The 14991-nt window shown below is 36.0% G+C and overlaps 1 protein-coding gene across 1 annotated transcript; it reads left to right on the top strand.

The window, feature by feature from the left end:
- Positions 1-6: 6 nt before the first annotated feature.
- Positions 7-1937, top strand: LOC132040828 (uncharacterized). Its single transcript, XM_059431509.1, has 2 exons — positions 7-808; positions 904-1937. The coding sequence occupies exons 1-2, from the start codon at positions 437-439 to the stop codon at positions 1087-1089; spliced, it is 558 nt and encodes a 185-aa protein (XP_059287492.1). The 5' UTR covers positions 7-436; the 3' UTR covers positions 1090-1937.
- The last annotated feature ends 13054 nt before the right edge of the window (positions 1938-14991 follow it).

Genomic DNA, 14991 nt, shown 5'->3' with positions numbered 1-14991 from the left:
TCATTCATCAGTGATAGAACAGGCTGGAACTTTATAGCTTCATATAAATAATGTTAGGAAAAATGTCAACAATTATGGCTGGAAACATGTGTGTTAAAGAGCTTAAATATGTGAAAAGAGTACTAGCAATATGTGAAAGAGCTGCAATTTTTGAAAATCACAGTAGTTTCTCTTATGTGCTTGAAAGTTATAAATTTGTGTTCATACATTCCTTTTTTCTAATTGAATTTTTTTGTCTATTGATTCTTTTCATATTTATTATGGCAAAATTAGGTTTTCTTGTGGATCATCAACTACTATCCGATATTGAATGCTTTATCATCCTTGAGGAGATATTGTGCCAACAATTTCTTGTTATGTTTATTTTTCTTTTCATGACCATGTATGGTCATTTTATAAAAAAAAACGTAGAAATAGACGTGTGATTAGGTATCGTATGAGTGTTCGAATTCCTAAAATTATGTCTCATTTAAATGGTATCATACATGACAGTGACATTGTATGTATTGATAAGTTAAGAAAGGATAGAAATTCCTTTCACACTTTAGTTCTCTTAACCAAGGAAATTGGAGGTTTGACCGATAGCAAAAACATGTCAAGTAGTGAGAAGTTAGCAATGTTTTTAAATATCTTGGCTCATCATGAGAAGAATAGATCCATTAAGGTCGATTATGTTAGATCGGTTTGGAGCGTAAGTCAAGCTTTTAACGAATGCTTGAGAGCTATTCTCAAACTAGCGCCTTTGTTACTTGTTAATCCCAAACCGGTGCTTGAAGATGAGACTAAAGATCGATGGAGATGGTTTAAGGTATGTGGAATTTCATTTGAGCATCTATTAATAAAATATAATTTTACAAAAAAAAAAAAAAAAAGTTTGAGATAATGATATAATTGATTTTATAGGGATGTTTAGGCGCATTAGATGGTACTTACATTCCAATTAGAGTTCGATCTGAGCAAGAACCAAGATACAAGACAAGAAAGGGAGAAATAGCAACTAACATACTGGGAGTTTGTGATAGAAATCTCAATTTTACTTATGTATTACCTGGTTGGGAAGGATCAGCTGCCGATGGTCGTGTATTATGAGATGTTGTAGTGCGAATGAATGGTTTGAAAATCCCTGAGGGTATGCCATACATATGCTTATGCACTCAAATTATATCACAAAAAGAATATTCTATAAAAATAACTAAACTTATGTTTATATCATAGGAAATTATTATCTGTGCGATGGAGGATATACAAATGGAACTGGTTTTCTTTCACCTTACAGAGGGTATAGATATTGGTTAAGGGATTGGCAAGGTGACAATCCGCCAACTCAATGTCGAGAAGAGCTTTTCAATATGAAGCATGCTAGGGCTCGTAATTATATCGAAAGGGCATTGGGCAATTCTTAGAAGTCCTTCGTGGTACTCAGTTAAGGTTCATAACAAGATCATTAGTGCTTGTTGTTTGGTGCACAACTTTGTTCGTAGAGAGATGGAAGTGGATCCCTTAGACATTGATATGGAAGAACAAGTGGAGTATCAACAAGACAAAATTAATGTTGTTGAATCATCTGAGGAGTGGACTACATGGAGGGATGAGCCGGCTCAATCAATGTGGAATGCAAGTCTAAACAATTGATCTTTTCAGCACGTTCCATGCTTGTATTATATTTTGTGGTCTTTAGGTGTTTTTCTCTTTAGTTTTTTGTATAATTGTAAGGTGTATCAACTTTCAGTTTGTTGTGATTATAAGAAATAGTTACTTACCTTTATTTTTGTGAAGATAACATATGTTTGGTTAGCTCTTCTTATGTGATATTTTGGTACTTCCATTTTTATTTTTATTTTTTTAATGTGTAAAGTGTGAAATTTTATTTTTGTGATGCTAAGTAATATTGGAGATACTTATGCTTCTTGAGATGATTTATTTCACAAGATTATACAAATAAAATGAATAGCCAGGCAGCAGTTTCAAAGATGTCGTCAAAAAGATCAAGAAAATCAACACCTTCGACCCGAAGGAGATGGACTACAGCAGAAGAAAGTGCTCTTATAGATGGTTTAAAAGAGTTGTGTGCTAATGGTTGGAGAGCCGATAATGGAACCTTTAGACCAGGATACCTGATGGAGTTAGAGCACTGTTTGCATGAATGTCATCCTGATAGTCGATTGAAAGGTAAACCACATGTCAATTCTAAAATAAAAGCGTGGAAGAAATGTTATGCAAGCATAAGTTTATTAAATAGTCGAAGTGGTATGGGATTTCAATATAGTGACAGAACCATAATTGTTGACGATCCAAAATATTGGGTTGGTTTTATAAAGGTAATTAATACTTTTCTCAAGTTATTACAATATTGTAATTCATATAGTAGTTATTTTGCTGAGACAAGACAGCTTTACAAGGAAAGAACCAACATTCTCTAGTCTCATTGATGATTTTCGCGATGGGAAATTCATTCGTGGCAGCCTGTTCTGCGCCACTGCCAATTTTGTTCTTGGGATGTCATTTATCGGTTGCCTAATAGGTGCATTTTTCCTGTTTTCGGGTTACTTTATATCCAATGAATCGATCCCCGTGTTCTTGCTATTTGTGCACTATCTGAGTCTGTTTAAGCATCCGGTCGAGTGTTTCTTGATTAATGAGTATAGAGGAGAAACTGGGAAAACGAAGTGCATACAGGAAGTTGATGGAATGTGCTTAATGTATGGTGAACAGTAGTTAGCGCGATATGGCTTGGAGGAGTCACATAAGTGGTTTAACATAGCTATTATGTTAAGTTTCATCTTTGGTTATATTTTTTTGTGTTTTTTAATTCTCTGGCATAGATCTAGCAGAAACAGCCATCCTCCATTTTCTGCAAAATATACAAAAACCATGTGCAACTGAGAAAATGCATCCTTAACATATCAGAGAGCTTGAAAAAAGCAGCAACATAGTCGTAACGACTAGTTTATAACTGACACATGACACTGCTTTGTTTATTTTCTTATTTTTTCCAGATTGATCCAAGTTGTTTATTTTCTTATTTTTTCTAGATTGATCCAAGTGCAAAAAATATGAATACTAGAAAATGGCCAATGTTTGAGGATTGGGAGAAAATCTTTGGCAAGGATAGAGCAACAGGAGAGTTCGCGGAAGGGCCGTTAGATGCTGCTGAGGATATTCTAAGGAGTCAAGCTTCAGGACTTTCTAATGACATGATCTTGGAATTTCCTATCGACATTGATGATGAAGAAGAAGATGATGCTAGTCACGGACCTAATATAGCTACCGGAGAAGCTGAAAATGCTTATGCTGGACGTAGTTTCACTGGAGCATCTGCATCTGAACATGAATATGCTGGAGCATTTGAAAATGAACATACTGGATACCAACAAAAGCATAAACAAGGTAAGCATGCTAATAGGTCCTCTGCTAATGTCAATGAAAAAGAGAAAAGCAAGAAAAGAAAAATGGTTGTGGAGGATGCTACTGAGATATTTCTTAAGGGTATGATGGAAGTTATGAAAAACTTTACTAAAAGTCAAGACAAAAGAATGGGTGCCTTGATTGACAAGATTGGGGATCGTGATCTATCCGATCTTCATGGTCAAATTTATTCCATCCTTGAATCTCCTGCATTTGAGTTGTACTCCGGAGAGTAACGTATCAAAGCTACAATGATTCTCTGTGATGATGTCAGAAAGATGAATTTTTTTTTTACGTATGGGTGAACTTCAGCGCCAGACAATAGTCTTCATGATCGTCAATGATAAACTTTGAAATATGGTAAAGTTGTGTGTATAAGTGGTGGCACTAGTTTAATAGTTTTTGCTCGACTAACAACTTTAAAGTTTGACTGTAGTGCCATTTTTTGATACCTCGGGTTATATCCATACTCTTTTGTTGATACCTGGTGGGCACGACGATGCTATATTTTCGTGTAACTAATGACTATTAAATAGCTTAACTCTAGTGTAAATGTTAAGTGCATATGTAAATGCTATGACAGTTCTTCAATTTCTCTTTTCAGCGTAACTATGTATTTTGATGCCTCTCAATTTGACAGTTTGGTTATGTCTTTCTGGAGAATTAGTGAATCTTGGTCCGTACCTCTAATGTGGAGTTGATTGTGAGTAGGATCTGGTGAAAGTGAAGGTCACAGCAAGTAATTTGGTATGTAATGTTTGATGTTTTAAGTGGTATAAGTGGAGCTACTGAACTGAGTTTTGCTGTATGGGCACAACTCCTATCTCTTCGTTTTCCTAGCTTGGCTTTTCAGATTTCTAAGACTTTTGAATGCAATTCTTTTGCTTATAAATATGTTTGTTCCAAAACCAATTTACTCTAGGTAGCTCTTCCAATTCTGAAAATGACTTGACTTGGACATTGTGCGCTAACAATAGCAATAGTGTTGACTTTAGGAAGTGGCACTACAAAAATCAGTATCTTCATTGATTGTATATACTATGAACAAGAGTGTGAGATGGAGAAAAATTGCAGATAACCCAGGAACTAGTATGTTTAAAAGAGAATTGACGTGTTTCAAATGGATAAAAGAGCAAGAAGAGGGGGAATTTTAGGCATTTTGGTTAAATAGGGTAGAGGGTATTTTTGTAAACAAACAACATCTTCTTAGAAATTAGGCAATGCATGTTATTTTTAATACAACATACCAAATAGTGAATTAGAAATAGCACCAGGATAACTTATCCCAAAGATAACTAATCTCAAAGATAACTTGTCTTCAAACCAAATGACCCCTTAGAAATGTGTTTCTCCTGCCTCAATTTAAATATAATCTAATACATATATCTAAGGTAACTAAAGAATTGAGATGTGCTTCGTTATTCCATTATGACTGTTGTATCTTTTAGGATCTCTTAAGTGAGGTGAAGGAGATTGGTAGAGAGGAGGGTAGTCTCTACTTGTTAATCAAAATGCTGAAAATAAATCACATGAAGTAATTCTAGCAGCTAAAGGGACTAAGGATCTGTCACTACCTAATTAAACGGACATCACTCTATGGCACAAGAGATTGGGACATGTGTCCACCTCATTCTCAATAAGCTACTGCATAGTAACTAGAAAGTAGACTAGATTTTCATTTCCAGCTAGTAGTATTAAAAGTATTGACTTTTTTAATCTCATTCATATAGATATTTGACTTCTCTACCTTCTAAGGTAGGAGTAAGGGATGCGTACATTCTACTCTCTCCGAATCTCACTTTGTATGATTTCACTAGGTATGTTGTTGTATTCATACGGAACCTCACTATTGGAGAAAATAAATACTTCACTTTTTAACAATAGTTGATGACTTTACAAGGATGACTTAGGATATTTTGTTGAAACTGAAATATGATGTGTGAGTTACTTTATAGTATTTCTTGAACCTAGAGGAAAGCGAACAGAATAAATGTATTTTAGAAAAACAGAAGTGGAAATAAAAGAGAAGAATTCATACGACGTTGAACGTGAAAGTGGTTTGTAATTGGGATATCTCTAGGTGAGGACAGAATAAAAAATAAGCAAATACTGCAACATCAATAATTTAGCTCAATAATACGCTCCAAAGGATCAATCTCATATAATTAGAGTGAATTGGGTTGACTTTATATAGTACTTAGTTCATTTTCATGCTCTCATTCATTTGTTAGTCTTCACGCTGTTTCGTGTCCACAGCACGATTATCTCGTGTTCTTTTATGGAACATATAAAGAAAGAAGATATTAATAACCCATTAATAATTAAGAGTTGAACTCGTTGATTGCCCTATATATATATAAAAAAACGAAATATTCCGTAATTTATTCAATTATTTGCAAAATAATAATGTTCAGCAATGAAAGGCAAAATAGGAATTGTATACTTATTTATAAAATAAGTTTTAGAGATTGGAGAGCAGGAGAGGAGTAATTTCAAGTAGGAAATCATTTTGTGCGAATTGGTAAGAGAATTTTACGTAACCCTTCATACCATATAGGGGAGAACTTTTATTAATGTATTATCTTTTCATTAAAGTCATTAAACGCTAACATTATCTTCTCAACAAGTTAGTTCCCAGTTTTAAGCTTTGATGATATATTTACTGTAAAGATTTTTCTTATGCTATTTGGTTACTCAAAGAATATCTACAAATAAATCTCCTTAAATTATGTAATTTGTAATGTTAAAAATACGATAAATTACCTGCTAGTATAACATATGAAGATGATCTAACAGTATAAAAATCTCTTAATACTGACGGTATATATAACTTAAACTCAATATTAGATATATGACTAGGGATCGCAATAGGGTAGGTTAGGGTGGGTTAGGGCAGGGCAAGCCTCGCCCTATTAAGGTTTCGACCCGCCCTGCCCTGCCTTGCCCCGTTTAGCTTTTCCAAAAAAATTGCCCTGCCCTGCCCCGCCCCACTAAGCCCCACCCCTCCCTGCCCCGTTTATGTTATCTTCCCTTTCTCCTCTTTATTTCCACTTTGCAGCATGTAATTTTTTTTAACTTCTTTTGGTATAATTTTTTAACACTAATGCTGCAGTTGCTGTTCTTCAACGCGATTTAGATACTATTTTTTGATATACTATTTTTTCCTACAACTTGCTCTTCGTTTAATCATTTAGTACAGTTTTAACGCCACAGGAAGTAGAAATTGGAAATTTAGAAGTACTCTACCAAACCAAAAACAAATTAGAATCCATAAATGCAACTTTTTTACTTTTGCATGTAAAGTAAAAAGTATGTGATGTCATTTTATTCACATGGACTACAAGATTAATCAGCTTTAAGGTCTCTCTGCTAAGATTTAACTTAAGATAATCTGCAAAACAACAATTCCTAGAAAAATCAAAAGAAAGAAAAACATTACGAAGTCAAAACTTATAAATTAATAAAGCAACTTATCTTGCACGTTCATATTTGGCAGTAACTAATAGAAAAGCCATTCCTGCAAATGCAGCTACTTAAATTAGGACTCCATTCCTGCAAATGCAACTACTTAAATTAAAACATGCAATATACTTCTTTGCAGTTTGCACCACCAAGCACGTAGGAACTTCGGGTCAATGGCAATATAGCAGCAGGCACCCTGCATATGCAAGAGCTTCTGTTGATTAAGCAATGAAACAAATAACCTTGATATAACGCAGACGATAGCATATATGACAAATACACCAGCAAGGCCAATACAATTTTAAGCATTTTTATATCGAGCCTCGCAATACTTACATTCACCATACAGAACACCATCAAAGGACACCAACTTGAAATGATTCCGTGCTTTAGAGTATCTCTTCCTTTTTTTTCAGTTCAATAACTTCATTAAGTTGTGAAGGCCCCGGACTCTCAGCCTCTAAGGAAATAGCGTTAGATGAAGAAGCGGGTGGATTCTCATCATTTTGAGATGCCATGATTATCTATTACAAAATCAGGAAAATGTCATTACAATTTTGCACAAGTATGCAATATTTGTCAAAGAACAATTTAATAAAGAGGTATACGTGAATCTAATAAAGTTGTCAAAAATGATATAGAAAGTGTTGAATCTAATAAAGTTGCCAAGAATCTAATAAAGAACATATTGGTTATGTTACAATACTTGAACGCCTTGTGTGCTGATGTAAAAGGTAGTCAAAAAAAAATTATCACAGTAAAAATGGAATTCTTTTAATGACAATCAAGAAAACAGAGCAATAAGTTAAAACCAAAGAAAATATATCAACTTTAGTTACTTTACAGAAGAAAAATAGGTATAGAGCACAATATTTTCAACTAATACTCCCAAAAAATGCAATAACATCCAAAAAAATAGGAGAAGTTCATGTAGAAAAAGAAAAGTAGAGACCATTACCATTTACCAGATGTTGGAGACGAATTTTGACAACCAAGAGAGGAAGGGTTTCATGGGAGAAGGTGACCTTTGTCTTTGAAGAGTAACTTGCAGAGGAGGAACGTGTTGCTCCCAAACGCACACGCAAGTATACGTGGTCGTACAAGTAATATAGACTGTTAAGTCCAGATATCGATCCCACAGAGACTTAGATTCTACTATTAAGCTAATTCAAATTCGGATGAAACTATTCAAGAAAGTGAAAATCAAGATGTTTATTGTACTAAACTAAAACTGAAAAGTAAACAATTTGTGATGGGTGTTTTTGTGGATCGGGAATATCTTGACAAAGATTGTAAGAATTATCGATGAGAGAAAGATCTAGGGTCATGGCTTTCGACAACCCGCTGATCTTCGGACAATTCCACCTATTTTATTTCCCGGGTTACTAGTTGACGGGTTAATTATACTTTATGATATTCTCTCGAACTACTCACAAGCCTCGTATGTTACGATAACGCCTATATCTCTATGGTCATCGTGAGGTAACAAGAACGCATTTATTTCTCCGTATTCAACTAAGTAGGCTAAAGGGTATATCTCTATCCTCGTAGCGAAACGATTAAATCGAACAAACTCTATTTATTCTTATTACGTACGTGAATTCCCTTTCTCAAGTCCACCCGCGCACTACGTATGTGTCTAACTATTGGCCGATAATCAAACAATTAAGATCAAGAATAAATAAGCAACCCAAAATATGAAAAATCAATAGATAATAATTGTCATCAAACCAACTTTCAAGTCTTCGCCACAACCCTAGAATTAAGAAGTTTAGCTACTCACGATTCGATCATAGACAAAAGAATTCATGAATAATCTAGGGTTGAAAAAGATGAAAAATAAAATAAACCTAGAGAGAGAAAATAGAACGGTGGCTTACAAGTCTTTTAATAATCCCAAGCACACACCGTTTTCAGCTAATAAAACATCTATATATAGTCTAGGGTAAAAACAAAAAATAAGTAAACCTAATCCTAGTCGAACCGGGAAAGCTTGCGCAGAACCCCGCTTTCCTTCCGCATCGCGGAAGGATCGCGCAATGTACTGAGGCCTCCCGCGATGCGGAAGGAAAGCCTGATGGTAATGCCTGGAGCTGGTTTTGTCCGCTTTCTTCACGCGATGCGGAAGAAAAGTGGACCCTTCAGTCGAATTATTTTCCTTTTAGTTCGTCCTTTGTGGTCTTCGACTCGTCACCTCGTCTAATCGTCATATGCTCCAAAATCAATCACTTTAAGCATAGTTTTCCATCGTTTGTCATCATCGTACCTATACACATGAAATATAACGACATAATTTCAAATACGACGATTGCATCATGAATTAAGCGATAAATGTCATAAGAGTAGGATGTAAAATGACACAAAACATGATATTTGCGCCAAATATCACCACCCCCACTTAGACTTTGCTCGCCCTCGAGCAAACTCAAACCAACACTAAACTACACTTCTAGCCTAACTCATTCAAACAGGTCTGCAACGGGATTCGGCTAGTATGGCTATCTCAAAAGAAAGATTTCAAAACCAAAACAATGAGCCGAGTTGCGAAAGTCATGCCAAAGATTTAAAAACTTTCAAATTTAAGCACCAAGGACCACCTTCTAAAAAAAAACACTTCACTTTTAAAACCAATTGACCCAACGACACCACTTTAAAACATGTAAGCAACCTTATGATCAAGAAATCAACACTTTACCACTCTATTGCTAATTATGTGCCCGCACCAAAAGAAAGTAGTCCATATCTCTCAAGAATCACATGTGTTTAAATCAATGGACATAAAATCAATAATTAAGCTCACTCTCACAAAGAATATCACATGCAAAGTACGGCATACCATAGGCTTACCCGTAGTGTAACCACTCCACTAATACAAGTAAGATGAACCTAGAATCAAGTAAGACTTCGAGGGTTGTAATGTAGGCTAAGGGACGGGTAGGAATTATTTGGATAATAGTGACTATCCTCCCTAAGCACTTTAATACATATACTTCTATCATTCTTGCACAATTTCTTCATTAGCCCTTATTCAACACCGACCAACCTTTAAATTTCTCCCAATTCACCCATTTTCTTTGCTTAAGCACCACTCTTTTTTTTTTAAAAAGTCGCACAACTTAGAAGGGAACTTTTTCGCTACATTTTTTTTTCGTTTTCAGATTTCTTTCTTTTTTTTTCTTTTTTTTTCTTTCAATTCCCAACTAACAAGTGAAGTAGTTCTTTTCATTCGGTGCTCCCATTGTCTTCCTAGATTAAAATTAACAACCATTTCCCCTCTTTATTTCACATCCTAACTCCAATTATACATGTAAACGATTAAAGTGCTCATAGAGTATTTGGATCAAGAATCAAGTTTTATAGAACGAAGGGGTAAAGGCTGATTAACTGCTATCAAAGAAAAGGCTCAAAAGGGTTAACTAGGGTGCTATTTGCATGTTGGTGGGATAACTTTTTAGGCTTTTTAGTGACTAATCAAAAAACGCCTCTATCATTTTCTAGGCTCAACCGAACTTCATTTCGCTTTGTGAACACACAGGGCAAGTTCTAGACGTCAATACCAAACATGTACTCAAATGCAAAACCTTACTCACACATGGCACACAATCATCGCAAGAGGGATCCGGTTGTCCCTCGAATCAAACAACAATGAAAATCAACAATGCCAAGTGGGTCATACGAGTCAAATAACGACTATTTTGCAAGTGCTTTCAAGAAAAGTGATACAATTTTCAAGGCATGCTTTCACAAAAGGGAGAAATTCAAGATCACTCATATGCCAATACTTCACCTAACCCGTGCACCTAGTATTTGAATACACCTATCCTAAGGACTAATTTTCCCTCAAGCAGGTTGTCATCCACCCGTCATCAGGAAAGCCCTTTCTATGACTAAAAAAGAAAAAATCTACCTACGCCCGGTTCATGCCCCCTCGAAAGAACCGAGGCCATAAGAAAACCAAAGGTGGATGATGAATGCCTACTAATGAGGGGCTTAAGAAGTTATCAAAGAAAAATAAGGAAAATAAAAAATCTTTTTGAATTTTTTTTCAACTTTTTCTATTTTTTTCGACACTAAGATGCAAAACTACTAAAAAAAAATAAAATCCTAAGGCATACTAATCATCATCCGCAACCTCAAAACATGTTGTTACAAACCAGGGACGTATTTTCCCACCCTACACTTAAAATTATGCAATGCCCTCAATGCATATAGATTTGAAAAAAACAAAGTGCAAGCAAGGTAAGAAATACTCCCTGGGGCCCCACTAGGGCCTAGCTAGCAACATGCTCTCATCATCAAGGGGCGAATGATCCCACACTTAAAACTGTGGCATGCTCCTCAGCTTTCAACTTTGGGTACTCAGACTTCCCTTAATCGTCGCGGCACGACATGAATCAACTTTTTCCTCCACATCGAACTTATGAATTTCACCCCTAATTTTGCATCCAATTTTCTATCACGCTTCTGGGGCGGTGGTGTGAAAATAAAGGAACCAATCAATAGATATCATTTCTTGAACTTCTGGCCCTTAAGTGAGGAATGTCGCTTGTCTTTTCGGTGGCAAAATTTCGTGATGTAAGGCTCTTGTTCCTCATCTATACACTTCTTCATCAATGTGAAAGGCTCGATTTCCATGTCTCCAACCACGCATGTAGAAAAATGTTTAGAGCGAGGACCAACACGCCCTAACTCTAAAACTGCATTATTTCTGACATCCTCACTTTTGTATACCTCCTCAACAATGACATCATCAACAAAGATCTGATCGAATGGTTGGAGTTCCTGTATCTCCTCCACATGCGAGCCACTATCCAAGGTAATATGTAGTTGGGCATCAGACGCCTCAACCTTTTTTCATTTGTGCCTGCAAGCCATGGATATCTGAGCCAAATTGGTCTATCTCTTGTCCGAGCCCGCCCTACCTTCTATCGCCGTGTAGCCATGTTTGTAAGACCATCACTTTATGAGAAACCCATGAAATTTCATTTGTTGAGCTTGTTCTCGTTAGCCAAGATCAGCCCACTATCTCTCGCTTCTTCAAAGCTATCTACTTGTGGGAACTCGCTCTCTTCTTCTCGTTCGAGGTTCGCCTCGAGTATTGGCTAAGCCGTAACTTGTAGATCATTACAAGTTTCGCCTCGGCCGCATCTCTCCGTGAGTTTGGCACGAATCCTCTCTATGGCTTTCCACATTTCTGCGTTTTGCTCTCTCATTAATGCATCATGCTCCATCATTTCCTCCCCTATTTGCTTCATCATATCGCTAACCGAGCAAGACTTTCCGCATCCTCCACTTCGTTACCGTCAACATCACAAATAACAGAGAATCATAATACGGGCTCCTGGGGGGAGTGAGAGTTAGGACAACCATTCCAATGACCGTCTTGACCACCACATATATTACAAATATTCCACTCAAAAGATTGGGAAGGTGCACACAACCCATTCCCGGAAATATTTTGAGTGTTGCTACAAGTAGGTTCCTCCACAAATCAAACAAGGATCACCAAAATAGGAACAACCAATATTCGACCAATTTTTACTCCAAGATGCCATATCAAGCAAAATAACCAAAATGTTAAATTAAAAATAAAATAAAATAAAATAATAATAAATACATAAAAACTTGAATAGAAATTCAAAAATCCAAATTAGAAAAACAGTAATATTTCTAAGTCCCCGGCAACGGCGCCAAAAACTTGTTGCTACCAAACGCATACGCAAGTATACGTGGTCGTACAAGTAATATAGACTGTTAAGTCCAGATATCGATCCCACAGAGACTTAGATTCTACTGTTAAGTTAATTCAAATTCGGATGAAACTATTCAAGAAAGTGAAAATCAAGATGTTTATTGTACTAAACTAAAACCGAAAAGTAAACAATTTGTGATGGGTGTTTTTGTGGACTGGGAATATCTTGACAAAGATTGTAAGAATTATCGATGAGAGAAAGATCTAGTGGTCATGGCTTTCGACAACCCAAATGATCTTCGGACAATTCCACCTATTTTATTTCGGGTTACTAGTTGACGGTTAATTATACTTTATGATATTCTCTCGAACTACTCCCAAGCCCGTAGATGTTACTATAACGCCTATATCTCTATGGTCTTCGTAGGTAACAAGAACGCATTTATTTCTCCGTATTCAACTAAGTAGTAATAAAGGGTATATCTCTATCCTCGTAGCGAAACGATTAAATCGAACAAACTCTATTTATTCTTATTACGTACGTGAATTCCCTTTCTCAAGTCCAATTCGCGCATCACGTATAGTGTCTAACTATTGGCCGTATAATCAAACAATTAAGATCAAGAATAAATAAGCAACCCAAAATATGAAAAATCAATAGATAATAATTGTCATCAAACCAACTTTCAAGTTCTTTCGCCACAACCCTAGAATTAAGAAGTTTAGCTACTCACGATTCGATCATAGACAAAAGAATTCATGAATAATCTAGGGTTGAAAAAGATGAAAAATAAAATAAACCTAGAGAGAGAAAATAGAACGGTGGCTTACAAGTCTTTTAATAATCCCCAAAGACACACCGTTTTCAAATAATAAAACGTCTATATATAGTCTAGGGTAAAAATAAAAAATAAGTAAACCTAATCCTAGTCGAACAGGGAAAGCTTGCGTAGAACCCCGCTTTCCTTCCGCATCGCGGAAGGATCGCGCAATGTACTGAGGCCTCCCGCTTTCCTTCCGTGATGCGGAAGGAAAGCCTGATGGTAATGCCTGGAGCTGGTTTTGTCCGCTTTCTTCACGCGATACGGAAGAAAAGCGGACCCTTCAGTCGAATTATTTTCCTTTTATTTCGTCCTTTGTGGTCTTTGACTCGTCACCTCGTCTAATCGTCATATGCTCCAAAATCAATCACTTTAAGCACAGTTTTCCATCGTTTGTCATCATCGTACCTATATGCATGAAATATAACGACATAAGTTCAAATACGACGATTGCATCATGAATTAAGCGATAAAAGTCATAAGAGTATGATGTAAAATGATACAAAACATTTTGTGCCAAATATCAAACGTGTTGGGGAAAAAAGAATAGGGAAATAGGCGGATCTCTAGTTTTTTTACCCGATCCATCTCTTAACCCGGGCCTTGCCCTGCCCTGCCCTAACCCGTTAAAATTTTCAAAAATAATTTTTTGCCCTGCCCTGCCCTGCCCTGCCCTGCCCTGCCCTATTAAGGATATGCCCTGTCCTGCCCTGCCCCGCCCTGCCCCAATTGCCACCCCTATATATGACTATGAAGTTGTTCAAAATGATTAGGATATGTCTCGAATGTCCTTAATAGAGTAAATGAGAGGAACGGGAAGGGTTACTCTTTTAATGAGAAGTTTGATTGAAATATTAATTTGTAAAGATAATTTGGCCCCTTAATTAAGTTCCATTAATGGTCGCTTTAGTTTTTTTTCGTGGTAGTATATACGTGTATATAAAAGAGAAGGTTCTTATTTCACGACATAAGTAGCATAGTAAAAAATCTCAGGAAAGGGAACACTGGAAAGGACTTGGTACTTAGTTGTGATTTCTTTTATGCTCCTTTCATTATTATGATAAAAAGTTAAAAACAAACCAATTTATAAATTAAAAGACCTTACGAGGGCGATAAGAAATGGATCCTGGGTTTAATTTAACTCAGTTGCTAGCATATTAGATGAGAATTGTTCAAAAGATAATATAAGGAGAAAAAAATATCATCAAGACAATGAAGCACATAAAGCAGCTAATTCCCACATCAAAAAAGCTAGAGAATCAGTCACGGGTTCGGCCGAACTCAACTGTTTTGGTTCAAATCTTATATTTATCTTAAAAAATGTATTGAATATGTACAAATTATTAATCTAGAAATCCAATAACTCAAAAAAATTAAAACTCAGAACCCATAAATTTTGAATCCTGACTTCGCCTCTAATATCCAATTTTAACCGACAACATTAGAGCTAATAAAACACATAATGTTATATTCCAAATTAGCTGATAACAACAAAGCTAAACAAGTGGGACTGCTGATTTTCGTGCAATAGAACATTATATTGGAAGGGCTATGCGATTTGAGAGGTTACATATTGCCGATTGGACAGCACTTCTGGACGTGATTGTAGTA

This window comes from Lycium ferocissimum, chromosome 12, assembly GCF_029784015.1.
Source record: "Lycium ferocissimum isolate CSIRO_LF1 chromosome 12, AGI_CSIRO_Lferr_CH_V1, whole genome shotgun sequence".
Taxonomy (NCBI): domain Eukaryota; kingdom Viridiplantae; phylum Streptophyta; class Magnoliopsida; order Solanales; family Solanaceae; genus Lycium; species Lycium ferocissimum.
This window is presented reverse-complemented; position numbering and strand designations above follow the sequence as displayed.